The sequence below is a fragment of the Strix aluco genome, chromosome Z (assembly GCF_031877795.1).
Source record: "Strix aluco isolate bStrAlu1 chromosome Z, bStrAlu1.hap1, whole genome shotgun sequence".
In the NCBI taxonomy this organism is placed as follows: domain Eukaryota; kingdom Metazoa; phylum Chordata; class Aves; order Strigiformes; family Strigidae; genus Strix; species Strix aluco.
This window is the reverse complement of record NC_133971.1, coordinates 82,230,360-82,255,514: the sequence shown is the minus strand read 5'-3', so window position 1 is coordinate 82,255,514 and position 25,155 is coordinate 82,230,360. Positions and strand designations below refer to the sequence as shown.

The 25,155-nt window shown below is 40.6% G+C and overlaps 1 protein-coding gene across 1 annotated transcript; it reads right to left on the bottom strand.

The window, feature by feature from the left end:
- Positions 1-3,391: 3,391 nt before the first annotated feature.
- SNX18 (sorting nexin 18) lies at positions 3,392-24,943 on the bottom strand. The gene is made up of 2 exons (XM_074813241.1): positions 23,362-24,943; positions 3,392-5,815 (listed from the first exon to the last, which is right to left on the bottom strand). Exons 1-2 carry the CDS (start codon positions 24,932-24,934, stop codon positions 5,562-5,564), a joined length of 1,827 nt encoding a protein of 608 aa, XP_074669342.1. The 5' UTR covers positions 24,935-24,943; the 3' UTR covers positions 3,392-5,561.
- Between the last annotated feature and the right edge of the window lie 212 nt (positions 24,944-25,155).

Sequence of the window (25,155 nt, the reverse complement as noted above, 5' to 3'; positions counted from 1 at the left end):
TGATGGAATCAAAAGTTCCTTATTTTATCTTCTCACAGAATGTTTTCATGCTCCTTGGATATGCCTTTTAAAACTAAAACCAGTAAAAACCCATGTTCCTTCTGAGTCTTTATTTCAAATGATAATGTCATATTCCCTAAAACAGCAGGAGTGGATTTTTATTAAAATTACAGGAAAGAGCTTTTTGATGGGAACCTTCAAGATTCTGTAGGTTAGATTTAACTGTAAATCAGCAAAAAAGGGGAACAGTCTGGACTGAAGGCTACTGGATGGATGGAGGGATGTAATTTTGACTTGCAGAGTCTGAAGTATACTGAAGTTGCATTACTTGTATATATTACACAATTTATGCTTCTATGTATAGCACATATTACACTGCACTGTGTTGCACTGAGAAATTACTTACAAAAGCAGCATCTCAAGACTTAGGAAATGCCAGAAGTAAGGTAACCCACATGACTAATTCAGCTTCCCTGTGAATATGCATCAAAAATGGGCTCCAATTACACAATCACATATGATTTTTCTGGGAAGGCCTTTCTCGTTCCATTAACTGAATGAATGGTACCTGACTGAGATTGCACTGGAGGCTTCTTTTACCTTGGCGCTCCACACAGGACCTCATCCCTTATTTCCCTCATTCTGAAGACTAAGTATTAATTTCCTTAGGAGGGTTTGAGGGTTTTTTTTAAACCTTAATAAAGCAACATCTGAAAATTTGGTTCAAGTTTATATTCACAACATTTCAGCAAAGTGAGTGGGATTTATTATTCCTCTTTTGCAGCTGATAGATTATAAGTGTCCTCTAATCTGTGGTGGTCTACTTAAAGAAATGAATTCCTGATTATTTTTTTCCAGAAAACTTTCATTTTGTAGAATTTTCTCTATTCAAATCAGAATGTCCATAACCTTCAGTGAAAACTGTGAATGCCCAGCACTTTTTTCAGGATAAGCCCTGGGTTTAAACTCAAGCCTGCACAAAATGCAGAGCACACCCTTCATACAAATTACTTATTTTGTGTGACTTATATTGCATAGAAGAAGTCAGGTACAGTCAGGGACAGAGTTGAATTCTCTGGGCACTCTGCAAGCTGAGGGACACCCTTACTTGATCTTCCTGCTGCCTTTCTCACTGTGCAGAGTACAACCAATGCTGCAAAAGAAGTAAGGATTATACATACAACACCCTCCCTGAAAAGACCTTAGTTGACTAGGAGACCATTGTATATTCTGTGCACTGAACCAGGCAGGGAAGTGGTGGTAAACCAGTTATGTCACCATGTATCATGATGTGACTTGATATATTAGTTACGCAGGCAACTTTAATTCTGAAATGTCCTAAAAAAAAGAGATAATAGAAGATATGGAGCTGTACCAACACTCATGGTGCTGCCTCACAAAACCTGCATTATGGCATTACCTTCAGCCCAGAAACCTACAGTTCATCAACAGAGTTAAACTTTTCAACTGCCATATCAGACCTTTGACTGTGGAGCAAAGAAATAATTTCTAATGGGAGAAACAAAACGTTGACATCCTCACCACGAGAAGAACTTAAGTTACCCATTTTGTGCCTGCTCATTCTGGCTATTTAGTAACAGCAGAAGGACATGGACGCTTTGGAAGACCAAGGTATAATCAGTGACTGGAGGAACAGGCTTTTGTAGTCACAGGGCTTTCTACCCTCACCCTTTTCTGATCTTTGTCCCCATGTGTTCCTCCCTGACCATCTCTGACCTCCACCTTGCTGGAGCTGCGAGGCCCAGCTTCAAACTTGTGTTCCAGGCTGTTGCTTCCCTCTTCCCCTGGCCAGGCTCAAAGAGCAGCCACACCATGACCTACTGACAGCTTCTTTAATCAACTTCAGGTCTGGGAGGTTCAGCACCGCTGGATGAAGGGAAAAACAATTACAGAGAAAGTCTCACTTAGGCACTGCTGACTGAGGTTAGAACCAAGATTGCTTGGAGCAGAGGAGAGCTACAGAAAATTTATCTGTCAAACTTGAGCACATTAGGGCCTGGAGAAACCTTATTTTAATGTGGAAATATTTGGACAAACTTTCATAGGCAGTGCAGCAGGCATATCTAAGGATGCAAAAGGCAACAAGTCTGCCAAATTTCAAGTTCCAAAGTATGAAAGAACTAAAGCTTTCTAGACAAACTGTTTAGAGAATTTAAGAGGAAAAACACTTTTTTATTTTTATGATCTCCTTCTGAGAAATAGCTGAACAACTTTCATTTAAGTTTCCTAGAAGAATTCAGGCCGGAGCAGACAACTAGCATGGAAGATGTTAGCTGGAATAGCAAAGGTCTGGCAAAACAATAAAGTACTCCAAGCAGGCTCTTGTAATTCACCAAAAAGATACCTGTGCTTCACCATAATGTAGGCATTTGCAGTGCAGGCAGTTGATTAATATTTCCTAAAAACTTACCAATTTTATATGCAACATTTTCAATTTTTGTTTGATTCTGTTGGCACTTGTCTTGAATGTTTCATCACCACGATTTTCCTACTGATCACTCTAAACTGGGTCTTACAACACTTCAAAATCAAGTGTACCATGCCACTGGACCCTGAAACTGGTAGAGAGAATCTAGAAAACATGCACAAATCATAGAGTCAACTGCCTCCTCTGCACGTATCAGATGACTAAAGGGCTAGGAAACAACACGATCTAATCATTTTAGCAGGTTGTTAATTTCTAAATATAAACCCTACAATTTGAATAGAAACATTATTCGCAATCTACTTGCTGGTGATTCTAAGTTGATATATTCCCCTGACAGGTTCATTCTGCAGTTTTCATTGGATTCAGCACTTTAACAGAAACCAGTACCTCAGTGAATCTTCCTGAAACTTTCAACTCAACCTCTCTAACCACCAAGTATACCAGATACTTACTACCTGTCAATGCAAAAATTCTGATGCATCAAAAACAGATTACAAGAATGGAATAAAGAAAAAAGGCATTTAACATGCTGTAGAGCTAATTTGTTTTCCTCCACATTTATTTATTTAAAAGAATTGTTAGACATGCTTCTGAAGTCCTACACAACATACATTCCCTTTACCTTTGGATCTCAGACCATGCCATCCAGTAGTCTGTCAGTCATGAGTGGTTAATATCATACTTGTTCCAAATAAAATTAGAACCATAGTTCTTGCATAATGCAGTAAGCATTAATGGAGTTCAGGTTTCCTGCATCAGTTTAACTGTAACTCTATAATGAGCATGGAAAAAAGGACGATGCTCACATGGATGCAGATTCGAACCTTTCTGAACTCTGCAACAATTCAGATCCAGGATTCCAGTCAAGCTTTTTTGGTACATCAAGTTTAACCAGTTAGCACCCCACTTTCCCCCTGCCCCAGAAACTCACAAATGAGAATGTAAGGTGAAGGCCATGACAGTTTATTTGGGAAAACTGTACCTGTCTGATAATATTTAATGTATACATATCACAGCTTAATTTCCTCCTGGACATGTACATGTCGTTAATACTATAACCTCCTAGAATACTTCAACTGGACCAAGATCAATTTCTGAACAGGTCTTAATACCTCCATGTAGAATTAATTTGATTGTAGTCTGATTACTGCAAAAACATTTAATAAAACAGTATCTGGCTTAAGCAAACACAAGCCATGGAACTCAGCTCAAACCTAGCTCATCACTATCTCACATAATTAAATAAGGAGTACTGCTGGGAAGAGCTGCTAGGGGAAGTGGTGAGTTCTGAATGTAGAACAAGACACCATGAGGAAGATAAAGAGCAAGTCAGCCCTATGACTATGGTCCTTATTTTATGGTTAACCTTGTTGTTTGCAGCACTCCTTTAATAGCCTGGAAAGGGAGGCTTTCCTCACCAATTGTCCCTTCTTTCACTAATATTGGTTTTTTTCCTCTTCATTATTCTGTATTTTACTTCTTTGGGTATGTACTAGAAGCACTGCCAAACACAACTTGCGCAAAATAGCAATCTCCAAGTGTTTGGGGATGAATCTTAAAACCAAAGCTGTAGTCTTACATTTATTCCTCTAAAACAGAGGTGTGGGGTTAAGCTACAGAAACTCACATCATTGAGGGAAAGAAGTGCACATTTCTGCTGATAGGTGAGGAATGATTTGTACCTAAATGTAACTGTTGCTTAACTTCCTTTTCCAGGCTTTCATTTGTTTAAGCTATCTTTGATTAATTTAATTAAAACCAAAAAAGTAAACATTTTGCTTCCTTGGAAGCTTTTGTTACTTTTGTTTAGGAGAAACAAGATAGGAGAAATAAAAACCCTCTTTCATACTGACCTATAAGAAGGAAATCAATAGGTAAGAAACACATACTTCAGACTTAATTCAAGAGAAATAAGCCAGAAAACTCTTTAAAAGATAGTGTTTACGTATATATAAATGCACCCTGCTTGTCAAAAATATTTACACAAAAATTAAGACAACTGTTAATTCTTGAGTGTTACAAACATAAAAATGCCACCTGTTTTCCAAGTCAGTTCAGCCAAGACTTATTTTAGATCACTTCTATTACTGAACATCCCCGAAAAATTTTCTAACTTAGTAAACTAATGAATCACAGTGGAGTTTAAACTCAGACAACTGGCAATGTAGATGCAAGTCTGAAGTTAAACTGAATCAGAAACTGAACAACGAACAGATAATTTCAAACTTAAGAAAAGCTCTAGCCAAATAGCTTGCATTCATATCCCCTTGAAAAACATAATTTTTATTAGGCTAGCTCTTCAAATTTCCACTCACAGTAATGCTGTATACTAAAAAAAAACACCTCACTGTATTATTCATTTCGGAAAGGGAATTAAGTGGTGTATTTTTGTATATGTGCTTAACATCCTAGTACATGTTAACAAGTAGTCTCCATTTTCAGGGAAAGTGTGAATAGATTTAAGTTGTCCTTTTTGAGCCAACATTTGTCATAAGGCAGTACTTGCTGTGCAAACTGGATGGCAGCTGGTTTTTTTCCAGTCAGTGTGAGGTTTCATAATCAGTTCCTGTCACAGGCATCAACCCTTCATTCATTCAATCATAAAAATGTGACTTACTAGAAAAGGAAAAATAGATTCTAAAGGCACAGAATCACATAGCTGCTCTAGTAGGAGTCTGTAAACAGAGAAGAGTTTGAGTTTAGGAAATCCAAATCTAGGAAAGTAAAAAGGCATCTGAAGCAGGCTTTTATCTAGCCAACTTCCTTAAAGACCCGAAGGGTTTTGAGGTCTACAAAGTATGCACTAAAATACCATATTTCAAAAAGCAATAAGGCAAATAGTATACTCATTATTTCAAAAAAGTTACAATGGTAGTGTAGGCATACACAGTATAACTTAGTTACAATGTGTGGTACTGTTTCTACTACATAGCCCTATAACTGCTTCCTTTCTACATAATCGGAGATTAAACCGGGGTTCCAGGTGAACACAAAATCATCCTTGTACCACCGTCTACCACTGGCAACAGTTCTTCAGCAGCAGCAGCAGCATTTGCTCTGCCACCTGGGTCATGTTCATGCTGAGAGAAGTCCACAAATCAAAGTTCAGAGATTAAACACTGTCATACTTGTGAAGAGCTTCTTCTAGCTTTTGTGTCACTTTTTGAAAAAAGAGTATTTGCTGTTGTAAGAAATGCTGCATCTGTGATTTAAAGTCCCTCACACGAATTTTGTGGAAATGATTAATTTCTGCTAGGGTCGCAAAAGAAATAATGTTACAGCGTTCCTGAATGCCCTCAGCTTTTTGGAGCTCCATCTTCCCCTCTTCCACATGCCGCTTGCTCTCCTTTACTTTGGTAAGGGCTCCTGTGTAAAGAACAAAAAATAATTGTGAGGACAAGGTACACTTGACTACCGTACTTTAACAAGTGGTTTAATAATACCAAGGACTTGTAGAACGCTCACTCTAAATATATTTATATGTGTGCGTATATATATATGAATGAAAAGGAATAACACAAAAGCTTTTTCGTATTAAAAAGTCACAGAACAGTGAATCTTGTTTAAAAAAATCCACACTTTTTTAAGGCTCTAACTTGCAAAAGTTAGTAAAACATACCTATTTTACAATCTTAAATATCAGGTGGTATCCTTCGGAGAATAACTGATAAATACACTGGTAGTGAGAAAAAACTAAAGCACTAGAAAACTAGTCAGATCAATTTAAGCCTACCTAAACACCAGAAAAATAACTTCATTGAGAAGTTGGACTTTGTGAAACATCACTTTTCCCAATCTTTGTGAAACATCAAAAGGAGATCTGAATACACAAAATCGTGACAATATACCATTCTGCTTTTACACTACAGATACCCCAAAATTAATTACTGAGTACTAGAGAATCTAAAAATTTATTTCATAGTCACAGACATCCAGGTAGACCAAACACAGTCTTGTAAGAGCTAGAAGAAAAACAGAACAAAAGAACTGACAGTCCTCCTTTTTCAAATAGCTAATTAAAGCACACACATCCTACAAAAATGAAATATCACCCAAAACTGACCTACCCAAAGCAGACTCATATTACGAAAGTACCAAGATATGTTTTAAGACATTCATTTTCTTGGACTCAATTTCCCATAGGGCAACTTCTTTGCCTTAAATATTACATGCATATTTCATTTACATACCTAAAACCAATCAGACCAATACAGCTTTTATCTTCTCACAAGATGTTAGTGATAGGACATTTTTCACATCCTTTATGATCATGCTTAAGTTACTTGTTCCTTCAACTATCTGTAATGTCTTAAAATTCTTTTCTTTTGAATTATACTTCTTAGCATACACATGGCTACAGTTCACTGACAGGACTCCATTTACATTGCTTTGAAGAAATGCTTTTCTGTACTCCCTACAGTGACACTAGCTAACAAGCTAACAGAGAATCCTATTTGCCTGTATATTCTGGGAGGACAACCTCCACTCGGTCTGCTGCGGGACCAGGTTTGTCTTCTTGTCAGCCTGAATCCATGCATGTAGTAAACACCTTTAAACAGTAAAAACGCAGTTCATCAGCAGTAATACTATCTTTCACCCTCTCCTTCCTGTGCCTGTTTAACAAGCCATTTTGAATGTGCCTCCCCACACCGCCCTGACACATCTCTGCAATTCAGATCTGGAGCATGACCTTGTGCATGGGTACGTCTGGGTTTGCTGCATGCATGGGTTGGGAGGCAACTGGGGAGCATGTCCACTGTTCACTGCATCTTGTTCAGGCGCTTCTCACATTCCCCCACCTGCTGATGCTCACCCCCTGCCCATCTTCAACCCCGCACCAGGTAGTCAGGTGGAATGGAGGGTCAAGGTACACTCTTACTAGAAGCAAGTTAAAATACCAGATGATTTGGCACACTTAGGGAAAAAGAGTTTGTTGCATTTTTGAAATGAAATGAGGTTTGTGTCTTGCATTATAAATAAAATAAAGAGTTCTTAAAATCAGAGAAGCATGCGTGACTGTTCTTTATTCAACTTCTAAGAACAACTTGTTAACTGTTGCAGGGGGCATTTTTAGTTGCAAACACTCAGAAGATACTTCCTCTCTTATCAGTACTTCTCTGCTCTTAAAATCATATTTTTCTGCTTAATTTGCATTTAGGCTGTGCTGTACATGGCATCTCCTGTCTGCAGCCCTGGTACGAACTCTCAGTCATGAGCATAAGAAATTCCCCTCTGGTGTAACATACTTTCAGAAAGACCATACAAAAGATTTTCCTTTTCTTTTTTAAACTGTGGCAGGGAGGTTGTTAACAAGGCAAGTATAGACCACAGGCTGCATGACCGAGGCTGATAGTAGTCAACTAGCAGAGGCCACGCTCTGAACCCATCATGTCAAAGAGCTGCCCAAAGGCTAAGGGCAGTGGCTTTGCCCAGGGGCTGCAAGGTGGTGGCGGGGTTCCACACCTTCCTGTCCCCCATGGCGTGCCAGCATGGTGGCTAAAAGCTTGGCACTGGCTGCTTCAGCTGATTGACCTCACCATCACCAGCCTGGCCCAAAAAACCACTACTGAAAAACCCTTTCCACATGCTGTGGTGCCAGCAGTGGGACTGTGCCAGAAGATCTGCATTTTCTTCTCTAAGGAGCGAGGAATCTGTGAGGTAGGGCACGATCTGAAAAATATTTAACCCCCTCTTCTGCAAAAAGGACGCTTCTTTCAACAAACAAAACCAGGCTTAGCAAAAATTTTCTCTGCATTCTGCGGGCATGGCAGGAATCCATGCATGGCTGTGAAAAACTGAAATTTGGGACTTACTGGAAGCCAGATGGAGCTGGTTAAATAAACATGACAACTCTTCAGTTGTGATGTGGGAAACAGCTTTAGATGTTATTTCTAGAATGACCAAACTGGAAGAAAAATACTGAAATTTACAGCAATCAGCAGCTGAAAGCATAACTATGTTCTGGAGCATGTATAATCTTCAAATTATTTTACATCAATAAAAAACATACATTACCAAACACTAAAGCCCTCCAGACTAGACATATTATGCATTATACATTTTTTGCCATTAAAAAAAAAATTGTAACTAGGAAAAGGACTCTAAGGGGAAAACTTGCAACCATTAACACTGCTCTCTTAATGCATATGGATTCATACTGGTCCTGTAGTGGAATTTCCTTTAAAACCTAAACAGCCAACAACTGGATGATGGCAATATATGACAAAAGCTTATATATATGCCTAAGTACAAACTTGCTTTTTTTTTTTTTTTAAGTACCTTTAAATGAACTGTTGAATTATTAGTAAAACAACCTTAAAATAACTTAGAGGGAAAAATCTTATTTTAGGGCAATCAAAGAACCTTCCTCAAACACAAAGAAAAAAGCCCATGTGCTTTAAGAAGCAAATGATCGTTTGTTGTAAAATGTCATTTCTAATTGGTTCAGCATCTACTGAAATTTGCAAGACTTAGTTGAGTAAATCTTAGAAAAAAGTGCTGTTAGTTTGCATGACTTTGCAAGCAGCTTTACTAATCATAACATACCACACTTCATCCCATTTTTTTTTTCCAAAAGCTTCTCTGTAGCCTACACCCCTTGTGTTTTAATCTGCATGAGCAAAACTCTGAGCCAGAGCAGAGATTCATTGATGTCAAGGGTGCAATGATCCATGTGGGTTTCTAACGGCGAAAGGGGGGAGGAGGACAGGGTGAGGGAATTGGGGAACAGAGAACAGCCCCTTGTGTGCATCCCTGCTTGAAAACAAGGATCTTGCTCAGAGGTGCCCAGTAGTGGATGGGTCCCATTGTGACCTCTAATGTCTCCCAGCCTGCAACTCCTGACCTGTCTCACCCGAGACTGTACACCATGAAATCCCCCACCTCTGTCCTTACTAATCATCCTCAGCACCTAGACCAGCATCTCCCAGCTCCTGCTGCTGAGGCTGAACAAGGCCCTTCCAGTCTAAATACACCTGCAGAAACATTTGGTTTCAGAATTTAATGATGTGAACATCTAGTATTGGTTTGGACAATCCAAAAACACAAGATGTATTTAAAAAACAAAAGCAGGATTATGGCAGCCCTAGAAAAGGCTAACACACACATTTCAGGGAAAAGAAACAGAAGGAGCCACCTCCTAATGCATATTAGCTCAAGGAAATCTGCTGAATACATGTCTGGAATAAATATCCGCTAATGCACTGTTCCCAGAGGGATGGAATACATAAAAATAAATTATTGGGTTTTTTTAGCTCCAGCTCTACAGATTCTGTAAAGTCTTGCCCATGCATTTAAAGCCTCTGGTCTGATGAAAAGACCTTCTGTCAAGAGATCATGTTCCAGTGATCAGGACTAGCTTTCAAACAGCAAAGAGCGCCTGGATCAAATACTCTGCAAAAAGCTGTGCTACATCTATTTCTGTTCTTAAAGGTGGGGAAAAGCAGATGTGAATGCTGTTTTTCATTGCCCAAAGCCTGATGTTAAACAGACTGGTGCTCACTGAATGCTAAGGACTTAAGAGAAACTTGCAGGTTTCAGTGCTTGTTTTGAAGTATGAAATTGGACAACACAAGATGATATAAATACACTTAACAAGGGACATTTATACTAATCTGCTAGCAACCAAGAAGACAGGGGCAACATAAAATTCCTGCTAGAAATAAATACTTCCAAGCTGAAAAACACACAATACAAACAGCAACTTAGATGGGTGCTGAGGAAAATTAGGAAAAAAAAGAAGTGTATTGAGTCAGTAAGCTGCCCATACAAACATGAGGTTGCAAAGAGGCAGGAAGTGTCATATACATTCAGAAAAATTAAATAAAAAGAAGAATTCCTGAACCTGAGAGCACTCAGGTTTGGGTCAAACAATATATTTTCACATCACCTGTAGTTTTATTACACTAATACATGCTTTGAGATTGTGTGAAGCGTCAACCAAGGGTAGGTTTGAAACTGTACTTGAAATTGAAATTGTACTCACTCTCCCTTCACACTTTAACTATGCATATATACATGTAAACCCATGCTGATGAATATGCGTCTCCAAGCTCTCCAACTGCAAGGTATGATCAGCCTACCAGCACCCAGACCTGTACTGGTTCTTCATGTTTAGCATACATGACACGAGTCCAAGTTGCTGCCTGCAATGTGACCAGAAGGCAAAAGTTTTGGGGCTCAGGTCATGAAAATGCAATCAAGGCTGCTCTTCACTCAACTCCTTTGCCTCACTCGAAGCCAGGTCTGCCTGGTGCCTGCCAGCACAGGGGATCAGAGGCCAAAGAAGAGCAGTAACTGCTAAGGGTGTACCATCTTCCGACTGCTCCATTTCCACCTCTTCTCAAAGCACTTGAACATCAGCTTTTGAGTGTGGCATACAGCAGTCAGGACTGAAACGTCAGCTATGTCTGAAGCTACTAATCCAAATAAAGACAAGCCAAGAGAAAGGGAATTCTTCAGGGCAGGAGCCCTTTTTGTTCTGTATTTGCACAGTGCTTACTACAGTGGACATCTGTTTCATGGCTGGGCTTGCTCAATTTTTAAAAAACAGAAGCAGTAATTACTGATACTGTTCATAATGGTATCACTACTTTTGAAAAATCATTGCTGTAGCAGTAATGATTTAACTGCATATAGTAATACTGCATATGGGATGAAACACAAAGAAGCATCAGCTGCTAGAATACAGCACTTGAAGCAGCGGTAAGTATCTGTTCAAGTCAGGGAGGTCCACAACTCACAGTCACTCTCAGGAACACGTATCCATTAAGTCACCAATATATCAATGTCTTCAGTATCTCACTCCAAAACACTGAACTAAAAAATCACCCAGCTTGTAGGTGCCAATAAGTTAATTTTTTAGATCCTACAATTGTAATGCCTTTATCTCTGCAGTCATTAAAATATTTCTTTCACTTCAGGGATGAAGTATGCTGAAACAGAGCAATTAGATCTCTTTTACTAGTAGTGAGATAACAGTTTACATGTATGCCAGTGATGACTACAACTCTTTCTTTCAGCAAATACCCATATTCTTGTTACTTTATTTTATACTTCAAGTTAAAAGAATTACTGCAAAGGCAGGGGGACAACAAAGAATCCTGGTGTTCCTCTTGATATCTTACAAAGACCTTTATTTCTGGAAATACATTTTTAACGGAGCCTGAGGAGAGTGGGAGACTGAGGCAGTGAGCTGGGTGCCAGCCCAACAGTATGTGCTGCTCCTCACATGATGGCTCTTTGCCTTTCCCCGGCCGGCTCCGGCACTGCCAGAAGGCAGGTGAGCACAGGCCGGCACACCACTGGCGATGCTGGTCGTGCTGCAGGGGAGAAGCAGTAACTGTTCAGAGGGACAGAAATGGGGCACCTGGCCACTGACTCCTCCAACCACAAACGTGTACTTACTGTATTTGTAGGCCCTATTTGTAAATGATATTGAAAAGTACAACAGCCAGAAAAATGGCAGAATGGAAAAAAAACACAAGAAGGGTGATGGTTCTGGCCTTGTCATCAGTGGTAACTGTGGCAAAACTAAAAAGTGCCATATTCTTGACCACCACCTTCCAGAAGTCCCCCAGCCAACATGCTTTGGTGCAACAGCAAGACACTGTTTTGAAGTCTGAAGGCTCCTCTGAGAGATGGCTCCCTCACTGGGAAGGACAGCTAGGGTCAGAAAACACTGTGATCTTCAAAGAAACATCCAAGTTTGACAAGGAAAATCTCTCAGCAGTTGTACCTCAGAAATCTTGTGCAAACAGAATGACCGGGGCAATAAACAATTTTTCATCTTTCTACTATCAGCAAGCTACAAAATAAAATTTGGTGCACTACTTACTAAGTAAAACAACTTACGTTTCCACACCATTCACCTGCCCATCACATTAAATGGTGTAACAGTAGGCATGATGTGACCTTCAAAGCATGCTATTGAAGGGAGAGCTTTGAACTAGCCTAACAATTCCCTTTGCTTTACTTTTATTACAAGACACTGTTCTAATATGAGACACAATCTCTAAAAGGAAGGGAGAAAACGATATATATTCACGATGTTGCTTTCATCAAAGGATGCAAAAGCAGAAAATGTAACTAGAAATAAGTTTTCTTTTTCCTTACCTAATGGTGAGATTTATATTTAACTCCAGCTCTTTGCTTAAAGGTTTGAAAAGGCTAACCCTGGGCAGCCCATGTGCATGTAGCATAGTTCTGATTTACTCTCCTTCTGAAAGAAACAATTGTGGAGGAAACAACACTAATCCAGCAGACTTCTGCCAGAACAAGCCTGTCTACATGGCAGTTCCACTAACACCAGATTTAGCAAAGATGTTGTTATGGGATGACTTGAATGACTAATCCAATAAAAAACTGCATTTGGCCTGGAGGGCAGGGAGATGGTGGCTTAGTTTTATCAATGGTTTAGTTATGCAATCCAGCTCAGCCCAGGGCTTCACAATCATTAGCTCCAACACAAGGGAAGTTGCAGCAGCACCACATAAGATTACACAAAACATGAAATCCTAGTCCGAAAAAAGCCCCCAAACTTCCCCATCTCAATTCAAAGTGAAATGATGAAATTGTGTGTAGCAGAATAGAGATTTTACTACATTGACAGATTATTTGCTCAAGAATGCTCTGAGCACAGATTAACAAAAGAAGCCTACATTAAGATTGTGCAAATTCTTTACATTTTCTGGCCAAGATTTACAACAGAAAGCAGCATAATGGGAATTTGTCTGAAATTAAAACCAGAAGACTCCTCCAGTAGAGACTGAACTGTGTAAAAGAAATGTCACAGGGAAAAAGTACCATTACAGTAATTAATGTAGAAAAGACTTGCTACTTTAAAATGTGGTTTTACAGTTTTAAACAGAAAAAAGCAAGTGATCTCCAACATCAAAGGCAAAATTATGAAGTCACTTGTTCTTTCTGAAAGTGCCAACACAACAGACTTTTCAAAACCAGTCTTTCTAATTCTAAGATGATGTTCTTCTCCTTAAGGGTGCAAAGCTACTTTCTTTAACAACGTTCTCTTTTCCATAGTGAAAGTTAGAAATATTAAAAAAAAAAAAAAGAAATTGCAATTACTTAAGTATTACAGGGTTTTTTGTATAGTTACATGAAAATGGCTATAATGCTTTCAGAATCTGTAGCCTAACAACAGTTAAAAAAGTGAGGTTTATTTTTTATTATATTGTTGCCCATTGCTCAAAAAAACCCAGAATAAAAGAATACTATCCTATAAATCTAAGCTCATAAATTACAGTACTGTGTTAACATGTAGGTTAACACTGACTGACTGCAGAATTATTAACATCAAACATAACTATTTGTTCTTCCAGTTACCATGTTGCAAAACTCATGGAAAGCTGTCACTCAAAGATGCATTTTTCAGTTCAAAATGAAACGACCTTCTAATCTACACAATTCAGAGATCATGCATAAATAAAACAGTCTTTGCTAGAGATTTCAGAAACTTAATTAATTCATCTGGTGGTTTTAACATAAACATTGATTTAATTAATATGTAACCTATTAATGATGGTGTTACAATGCACAGTACCACAAGTCACTCAATTTTAAAGAACTACCAGGGTTAATGGATACTATACATGTCTAACTAATATTTTTTTAAATTTTAAATAATGCGATATTTAAGACCTGATTAGATTCATTGTACATAGATAGACATTAGATACATTGTACATCTGCCAGCTGGTGTACACACACATAAGAAGAGCATGAATGGCTAATTTATTTATCCAAATCTACAAGGATTGTAATCATACTTGTGCATGTTCAGAGGCTCCAAAATGCTCATGCTACTGAAAAATACTTAAATTATCACATTCGCAATGTGCATTTCAGTTCCAGAGTGCCCCAGAGGAATTGACAAGCTTTGGTGTGCAGCACCTCCAGTATGAATGTTTTGGTGGGCCATGCTACACCACACTGATATGTGAGCAACAAGCCATGGTTTGCACTTGAAAGAGTTGATATAGGAGATGAGAGCAAGATGGCAAAATGAAAGAAAGATTACAGAATTACCAGTTTATGGCACCCACTGGCCCTGTTAACAAAACTAAAAGAGTCCATTGTGCTAGGTAACCGCATGAAAAAAACTGCAAAATTGGATGGAAGTTTTCCATTCAAATCTTGAATGCAGTGACTTTAAAACTAATGTATCTTTAGATGTATTGTACACAAACAGTGTTTTAAGCAAACAAATGACCTTATTTCAGCCACTAAAGCATGTTTAAACTGTGTTCATGAGTAGTTCTGACTCTACTGGTACCTAGAGCAGTCTGAATATGGCCTGTCAGGAATAATTTGATCTCAAAATCCAGCTAAATTGTGTATATTGCTGTCCATTATTACAAAGGTAGTGTTTTGCACCACAGCCTGAGAGGCAAACACTAGGTAATGCTGGTTTTGCCCAGTTCTAAGGCAGCCTGTACTTTTTGGCACTCACATGTACTATTTAAGGAGTTTTTCTTTGGTACGGCTTCAGCTGACACTGCAGACAGGGGGACACAGAAAGGAGTGAAACTTAAACTAGGCTGGTCAATAGAAACATGGTACATTTGCCCATTAGAAAGTCAGTCATGTTCTTCAGGGTGGGCACACCTGAAAATTTAAGCAATCACAATTTGCAGAAGTACCAAGATGAAACCTTTCAGTGATTTTGCATACTTCTTACTAGCTCACATCTAAATGGGGCATCAAATACGCTTTTAAGATAAATCTCTGGTTTTTCCAGAATTCAAGTTGGTCTATTACAGTTTGGTCATCATAGGTTCTGAGCACTAGTTCCTCCCAATTAGGATGCTAAGAACAGGTGCTTTTCTGCTAGAATGATGCTACAGACTCTTAATAGCTTTTGTAAATACCCTTTTCATAAAGCTGACTTCAAGACAACAACCTAAATCAGAAATCATGCTGTGCAAGCGTGATATAAATTAATATTCAGTAAAACATTTTCATTAACAGCGTATGAGCAGAAATGTTTCCTTCGGATCTACAGAAGATGAATATAAGTCACAGCCCAAATGGGTGTAACCATCATTATGGAGTTTGCTGGTCCTTCACCATCTGCTTAGCTCCACTAATGTCCTAAGATGAGCAACTACAACATGCATAGCTAGTTTAACATAAATTCATATGAAAAGGGACAATAACCAAATGTAAGGCAGATACTGCTCCTCTTTTTCCCTAGCACCCTTTAAATGTTCTCTCTCAGAAATGTGAATGCTGCAGTAGCTGTGTAAAGACAAAAAGAAGCAAGGTAAACTATCATTAATGTTACGAATTAAAATATATAATACAAAAACAGAACATGTGAACATTATCATAATATGCTATGTTCATATTATATATAAGAAATGCTATGCATTATATACTGTTACAATATGTTAATCTAAAATGGCAAATAGATAACTATTTAATTAACATTAATATAGTACATATTATACAGAGAATATTATAGTTTTATAAAGGCAGAATAAAATTATCGGCCTTTTTAGGAAGAAAGGATCTGCCTCTTTGAGTTTGGGCTTACATAAAACCGCAAGCAACTTGAAAATGTAGTGTCATTAGCATGATATTTGGTAAAATGGTTCGTTCTTCCGTATACTGTCAGTTAGCCAACATAGCTATTGTTGCATATAAAGATTCAAAATTGTAAGCCTGAAAAAATAGAATAGCAAGTTGCTTTTTACCATGGGACAAAAAAGCAATGTAAACTCCCAATCACAGTATGTATCTGCTTTTCACACTATGAAAGAATTGCAGGTAGTCATAAAAAGGGTAGTTTAGTTCATTACGAATACAGAAGCTGTCCACCCATGATGTGTACCTACCTAAAACAAAGGCTGAAACCATCACACTTCTCTGCTACAATAACAACCTGAAGTCACTGACAGGAACTGAACATGTTGTTTAAATGTACATATTCTGTCACTGATTTAATGACATCCCACTCCAAAATTTAAATACAATTTTCAGTAGGGTTTTTAAAAAAAATGTATTTAAATCCTCATGGCCTTCATGAAAGATATAAACAAGACTGTGTAGAAAGCATTTGCCATTTGTTTGCTCCAGTCTGCTGATGAGACTTATGTTTTGGGGGCTAAGCCAAATATGATTTCATTTTTTTAATTAGAATTTTCAAATTCTGTTCTATTTGAACCAGGCAATTTAAAATAAGCAAGGTACCAGCTGGATGAGTTTATACAGTGCACACATTAACTTGGCACTTCAACTGTTCAAACAGAGTCTAACAATTAAGTCATGGAAAGATGCTGGAAAGGCTGAAAGATGTCCTTGTTTCAAAGGTGACTTGCAAAATAAAAAAATCGGCCAGCTTGTTTGTTTTTGATAATGTGCTTACAAAGATTTGGAAGTGCTCTGGGAGCTACTTTCCAGTCTCAGTCTACCAATTCTTGTCTTCCCTGTTCGGATGGAAGTCCTTTTAGCAAGACCTGGCGTTCTCTCAGCTTCAAGAGAAGGACAATGAACCTTTTCTCACCATCTAGATTCTTCATAAGCTTCAAGCCGAAAAGGTATTACATAGTCTTTGAAATAAAATTACTTCCTCTTTCTACAAAATAGTTTTTAATTCTTCAGTATCTACACTGTCCTGCTACTCTCTAGCTGCCCACAAGGTTTTCCCAGTAGACAGGGCCTTACTGCCCTTTAAGTAAGTACTGTATCCCTAAGAGCACAAGAGATGATAATGCACTGCCTGTGGTCAAACCTACTACGGGTGTAGCTCTGATCAAAACCTCTCCAGCTTGTTGGGATTAAGTGGGCAGTCTGGACAGGCTTTCTGGTGTGCCGTGATGCCTGCAGCCTCTCCCATGGGAGGAACAGTTATATTCTTCCTCTGCTACCAGTTGTTTTTGAGATAAAGATCACTGGGGTTTTACCAGCTATGAAATGTCTTTCTGTCATCATATGTGCATGATATCAGGCTAGCAGGGTTCAAAAGGTAACAGGATAAAAATCTTTCTCCCTTAGAAAGCTAAGGTAAAAAGAGATTGTGGGGGGGACTGTAAAAGAAAAAAAAAAACAACCAACCATACTTAAAAAAAGACTCATGAATCTTTTAGACAGACAGGGCATAGAAGTCCCTTCTTTTTTTGTTTAATCTTCTTCAAGTATTGCTCAATTTTAGTCTTGTTTATTGTTGTCCTCTGATTTTACACACACCAAGGAAGTTATAATTTTATACAGTCTTTAAATCTGAAGATTCTTCCACATTTTAGCCATCTAAAAGTCTCAAGTTTCCTTCAGGTTACCTTCAAATACTAGGAGGCAGTATCGGCTTATTCAGCAGCAAGCAGACAATGCTACATCATCACTGTAACAGCAATTGGGGAGGCTGACAGGGTGAAAAATACAAGACATCCTGGAGCAGCCCATCCTTTCTCATCAAAGTCCTTAAACAGATGAAATGTAGGCACCCATCTCTTTTTACTGTTGTAAGGGTCATCTGGCTAGGATTACATGCCTAGCTCTTAGCCAGTAGTTAACCGAGTTGAATCCCATGCAAAGTGTATGCATCTGAGGGACAGAGGGTGAAAAAAAAAAAAAGGTGGATAAAAGCAAAAACAGGAATGGAAAAACCATGTGTGCACAACAAGTTTAAGATGTTAGAAAGTAAGCAAAAGAGACAAGCACTGCTTTTACACTGTGATATAAAATTTTACATGTGAATTTTGAGCAGTCTGATTTATTTGTGAACAACATACCCCTCCCTTCCCCCTGCAAAATAAAACATTGCTGAAAATGTTACAGAGAGTTATAGAATCACAGAATTGTCTAGGTTGGAAAAGACCTTGAAGATCATCCAGTCCAACCATCAACGCAACATTAACAGTTCCCAACTACACCATATCCCTCAGCGCTATGTCTACCCCACTCTTAAACATCTCCAGGGATGGGGACTCCACCAACCTCCCTTGGGCAGCCCATTCCAACGCCTAACAACCCGTTAATGGTTGGGTTGGAAGGGACCTTAAAGATCATCTAGTTCCAATCCCCCTGCCATGGGCAGGGACACCTCCCACTAGACCAGGTTGCTCAAAGCCCCATGCTGATTCCATGCTGTTTGGGTTTTTTTGATACTTGAAATTTTGATGCATTTCAGTTGGCATGTTTTTTCACCTGTAATTTTGTAAGATATTCCAAAAACACACCCAGCACGTACTTTAAAGTCAGTGTCTAGAATCAAGTTTGCTTCAGGTAAATAAGATCATTTGTCTTATTTTTCATAAATGGCGATCAAGGAGAAAAAAGGTCATTCAGATTTTTTTTTTTAAATCTCTTAAATCTTGGCACACAGAGGAAACAGAATTTCTGCCTATATCTTAGAAAACATTTAGACCACTTTCTCAAATCTGTTTTGCAAAAATCATAACCAAAGGTTTCTCTAGCATTAATATCATAATGTTAAGAGTAAGGAGAAATCTGGAAGGCAGAGATGAAACAGCAAGTTAGTATTTCTTCCACTTTCAGGAATCACAAGAGGTCAATTACTGTAATTCCTCAAAGAAAACTTGAAAGAAAGAAATTTGAAAACCCGTAACTTCTCTACTCTCACTAAGCAAATAATGAAGACAAGATAGTCAGACAAGCATGAGCTAGAGTACTAGCAGACACTATCACAAATTCTCACATGTGCATAAATTTTCTGAACCAGAACTTGCATGGGCCTGCAGTGTTGAGGATTATTGAAGTCAGAAGATCTCATCAGTGGAATGAAGCTCTAGCAATTATTATTTAGGCATTATTTTGCCAAGAATGCCTAGGGAATTTCCACGAATAGACCTTAAAAACACAGAAAAGGTGGCATTATCCATTACAAATGAAGTTCAGAGGCTGCTTTTTTTTCCTCAAAATTAAAGCAACTGAGTCTAGTATTTCTTGAAAGATACACCAGTTCTGTGGAAGAAAACTTGTAAGTGCAGCTTAGTTTTTGAGCCTACTGAACTTAATACTCCTCTTCTACAAATGTTTTGCCAGAGGCTAAAGAAAATTTAATACAAGTATATGTGTCTAACACACTTGGATCTTCCACTCAAAATAACACAGGTATACACAGGAATATTTTCATGCAAGCACTTTAGAAGCATTTACCTATGGGCCAGCTGAGGGCTAGATTCATCCAAGTATTTGGGAGCTTAGATACTTGAGATACCACTCTGTCATCATCTACCCCCACAGGTGCCAGTTTTCACCTAATTGCTTAGTTTTCCAAGTAAAACCTATAAAACAGTAAGTCATTTGTAAGGGATGTATGCCTTGGGGCTGATATGGTCTGTGCCCACTGTAGTCAAGTGTTTCCAGATGGAAATGTGGGGTTTCCAATTTGGTGTGTTCTTTGCTGTAGGGCTCAATTGAATGAATCTTCAGACCTGGACTGAAGCGCACAGGAAGCTCGGTAAGGTCTCTCACAAAGCACTGACAAGTTGATCCTCAACTGGATGTGGGACAGGAAAGTTCAAATCCTTCCGCTGCCTCTTCTGGAACAGGGACTTTAACTATTCCTACCTTCACAGAAAATTCCTTAAACACTGGGTGCTCAAGATGAAGGAGTCAGGGTAAAGGAATCTTTAAAAATCTCCTATTGAAGCTATTGTAATTTCATAAAATACTTACAACATTAATAAGATAATAACCAGTTTGAAGATATATAGTCCCACAGTCTTTTGGTCCATGTGTTTTACACAAGTGACCAAAACGACAATCCCTTTCTGCACATTTCAGATCACGTATGACGTCCTCAGCACAGGAAGCAGAAAGACCTGCATGCCAGAGCAATTAAAAGCACAACAGTTAACACATTTTCCTGCTGATATGCAGACAAAGCAACAGCGGGGCTTACATGGCTTTGGTTCATAATTCTGGGAGAAAAGACAAAGCCCAAATGGAGGAAAATTTTTGTCTCTGACTTACAGATTCTCTGTCCTTCTTTCTGCAGTTGCAGAAATGATTAAAAAAACCCAGACATGCAGACTTCTCAGTCCATACCACAAAACACACTTCCAAATCACATTCAGCAGATGTTCAGCTACCTGTGGTAGAGCAAACCCGTAACAGGACAATGCAGTTGAATATTCTAGCCACAGACATGGGTATGTATTGGGCACAGCTGCCTTGATTTCTCAGTCCTTCTCAGGTCTAGGGGAATACAGAAATGGGAGTCTAGAAAAGGCCTTGTTTTGTATCCCAAGTGGATAATATATTTGCACTATGTAGAAAACAAAGGAGAACTACTCTTAACTTCGAAGTTCACCTTTTCAAAGGCACAGCCATGTAAGCAATGCAGCAATCAGGCTGCTGTTTCTACCATGCTAAGGGCACTTTGAGGTCATTTTACTGCACAAAGAAGTTGTACAACAGAAAACAAAACACTTAAAGAAAGACAGATCAACTCTATTTTTTAGATGATCTATTATCACCAACAGATACTTGTTTAGTCTATAGGGACAATAACTCTCAGAACTGGCAACTATGTCAGAGAGTAAATTTAAAAGAAAACTCCTATGTTGTAAGAACACCAAACAGTTCATATTTTCATCTGAAGTTTACAATTTGGAATGGAAAAGTTGTATCTTCTTACAAGTAACAATAGTAATAACATAGCAATATACTCTGTGTAAAAAATACCGTCCTCTCAGTCTTCCTTCAGTTTGCCTGTTTTGTAACAGGAATGACAACAACAAACATGTAACCCAGTTCTAAACCTGTTCCTATCACGAACGTGGACACTCAAGAGACCAACCTCTCAAGCCCATGCCTTTTTCTGATGGCAAGTATGTACCAGAGATAATATTGTGTTGAAGGCAGTGTTAGCCCAAAGGTGCTGGAGCATTAACACCTGCATGCAGACTGGCTCTACGTTTCTCCAACCAGCTCCAGGACAGTGCTCTAGCACAAAATCAACTCTACACACATCGCACGCATGCACTGCTCTAGTGGGTGCTCATTTAAATGAACTTTCCCTGGTTCAGCAAGGTAAACCTAGCCAGTAAGCACAAATTCAAACAGAACTATAAAAGAAACAGGGTTGAGTCAAGTGCATATCTTATTATTCCCAATCCTCTCTTCAAAGTCCTGTCTTCAAAAATACTGCAGTGAAGAACTCTATATAGCCTCAGAGCTTGAGGATATATTATTTAAATAGTATATATAATTTGCTGGTTTTTTACACCTAGTAAAAAAATCTTTCCCTTTATTTTTTTCCAGAAGCCTACAGGTAATCCAATTATTTGTTGACAACTCACTTCAAAATGCTATACTCCCAAACACCAGGCATTGCCAAAGCCACCCTTCTCTCCAAACCTAAAATACTTGAAAGTTGTTATCAGAACACAATGCCACAGCAGCTAGCAGAACAACTCCTCAAAGTTTATATTGCACACTTACCTTTTATTTTCTAAATAATACTAAGATCGTTTAAGTTTCCACTCACAATTTTCAAGATTCAACAGAATTGAAATCTGACTTTGATGCATGCAATTTTTATTAATATAAAAAGCTTACTTTCTTTATTAATATAAAAAGCTTACTTTCTTTATTAATATAAAAAGCTTACTTTCTTAGGTAACAACAAATTGTGCACTTTGTACCAACTCTGTTTTCTCAGATTTTCCCAGCAATAATGCATACCTCCTGGAAGCCTGCCTTTTTGATCTGTTGAAAAAACTCTTCCAAATCTTTTATCACCAAACTCAAAGTACTGTTGCAGATGCAAAAAACCTGGAAATGTCACATAAGGGTGCAAAAGACTTGATTCATCGTGGGTGACAATTCAAGCGCTGCTTCTTGGGATGCAGAACCCCACTTATTAACCTCCAAAACAATTTTCAATAAAGCTCATGCGTTTTCTCACGTAACTGTTACATACACCCATTTTTGCAGAGCATATGTGATGTTTTCCTGGTCTCTTTTACAGCTCCAATCCCCACATCCCCCTGGTCTTCGAGTTGAAAACTACAGGTAAGGAATATAACAGCAAAAAGAACCAATGATGGGCTAGTCTTCTCACGATGGTGAAGAATATATGAATTTCACAGCAGGGAAATAATCTACACATATATAGTGATACAAACTTCTATTTATCTGAACAAGTGTTACTAGCTATATAGCAGATGATTCTTTCGTTTTTGGAGTTTCTTTCTCTCCGATGGATCACAAAGCATCATACAAACAGCAATCTGAACCTCAGAAGCTGTTTCAGCTAGAAAGATGCTGAAAGGATAACAGGTCAGCAACAATTTTTCATGATAATAAGGGCAGAAGCTGAACAACTCCAACCAAGAACACTGTGGCAGACAACTATTCTTTCAAAGGCACCAAGAGTTTAATCCATGGCTGAACTGAGAAACTCCAGCAGCTTGAAACATCTCATCTGACTGCCTGACACTGCAAAATGCACACACCACCACCATGAGCACCTCAAACAAGGTGATCAATCTGAGGAGTACCTGCATTTTCAGATTACTTCATATTTATTATCTACTAAATCAGAGATTTAAGATACCTAACGTACATCAAAGAGTAATAGATGTTTTCATACCACTTGATTTCCAGGGTTTGTAAACAAGCCCATTAATCTTTAGTGTGTCAGCATTATAGGCAGATGTGGTTTCTTTCAGAGATACACAGCCAAACGCTGCAATCTCTGACCGGTAAAATTTCCAACTATGTCTAGACCTTTGGCACAGAAGGAAAATTGTAACTGATGTATTTTTTTTATTTTTAGCAACAGTTTACCTGAGTAAACACGAAAAGATTTAACCCAAGGCCAGCAAGCCAGATGCAGGGCAAATTTGGCCCCTGGTCCCTACATCTGTGGGCATACCACTGATATGTAAAACTTCATCATTTCAGAAAACATGTAAGGGTGTTACCTTTCTGGACGTGGATGATGTCTGGAAAGTTGGCTAAATGCCCCTGATACAGCGCTAACAAATCCATCACAGGGTCTAGGTCCTGGCGGGGCTGATCTGCAAAGAGGTCCCCAATGGCATCGTAGGCTTCTGCAGTGAAGGCTATGGCTTGGTTGAGGCCAGCCGAAAAGGCCTGCTGGTCCAGCTCAAACGCCTGACTGAGGCACTTAAAGGAGTGCCCCACCTTCTGGTATTCCTTCTTGAAACCAGTGACTTGTTTGCGGGCAAACTCGTTGGCTGTGTGATTAAGCTGCAGGGCGCTCTCATCCATCTTCTTTGTGAAGGCTTTGAAGCCATCCACCTGGCTTTCCACCTCCTGCAAGTCCAGGCTGGCCCCAGGGCCCGTGGGGACACTGATAGTCAGGAAAAAGTTGGCACCCACCATCTCATCTTTCTCAGCCTTGCGCTTGCCTTGTTTCCAGGCCTTCTCATCCGTGCTGGGACAGGTGAGGAAGTGCTGGAAGGCATCGCACTGAGCCAGCACGGGGTGGCTGCACATGTGGTCCATCCACCAGGCCAGGCCTTTGCGACGTTTGGAGATGAAGTCCTCCTCGAAGCGGCCAGTGGCCTGCTTCTCCGGCAAGTGTGGCACGGAGATGACGGGGAACTTCTCAGCCAGCCGCCCATAGAGCCAGTCAAAGTGCTTGTAGCGGCGGTGCACCTGCTGCCCGGTGTGACTGGGCACCAGCTTGTAGGCGATGTAGCTCTTCATGCCCTTGAACTTGGTCTGCTTGGTGGGGTCCTCGATGGAGCATTGGAAGGGGTAGGGGTTCTCCTGCCACTCGGGGCCCCGGGGTCCCAGCACCACACACAGCTTGTCCCCATCCTTCACAAAGCCGGACGCCTCGCCCAGCACAAAGGCCTCCCCGCCGGACTTGACGAAGGTGGAGAAGCGGTTGAGGTTGCGGCTCACCGTGGCTGAGCTCTTGGCGCCGCCGCCACCGCCGGGCGGGTGCGGGTGGCCCGCGGGGTGGCTGCCGCCGCCGCGGGAGCCCAGGGAGAGCTCGGACCGGGTGGACAGGCGGTAGCGGCCGGAGGCCCCGCCGCCCGCTGCCTCGTAGTCGGGGTAGGAGCTGCCCAGGGCGCCCGGCTCGTCGGCCACGGTGGAGCTGTCGTCCCAGTCATCGTCCCAGTCGTCATCGCTGCCCTGGCTGGGCTGGTAGGAGCCGCCGTAGGGCGCCGGCGGGAAGGGGTACCCGGCGGCGGCGGGGGGCAGCGGGAAGGGCTCGGGCGCCGCCGCCGGCGGGGGCTGCTGCGCCGCCGGCTTGAAGGCGGCGGGGGGCGGCAGCGGCTCGAAGCCGCCGGCGGGGAGGTTGGCGTAGCGGGCGGACGGCGGCGGCTCGGCGGCCGGGGCGCGGATCACCTGCACGTAGGAGGCCGGGAAGAGGCCGCGGTCGCCGCGGCTGTTGACGCCCTCCAGCCAGCCCTCGATGTCCTGCTCGCTGCAGAGGCTCAGCACCTCGTGCTCCCGCAGCGAGATCTCCCCCGGGTTCTCCGACCTGAAGTCGTACAGCGCCCGGGCCCGCAGCGCCATGGCCCCGCCGCCCGCACGCCCGCCCGCCCGCCCGCCCGGGGATCGCTCCCCGCCGCCGCGGTGCCGCCGCCCCTCACCGCGCCGCGCCGGCGGGGCTGCGGCAGGACAGCGCCGCGGCCGCCCTCTGCGTCCGTGTCCCGCCGGCGGGGACGCTGCTGCGACGGGTGGCTCCCCTCGCTGGGCTGGGCTGGGCTGGGCTGCGCGGCGCGGCCGGCTCCGAG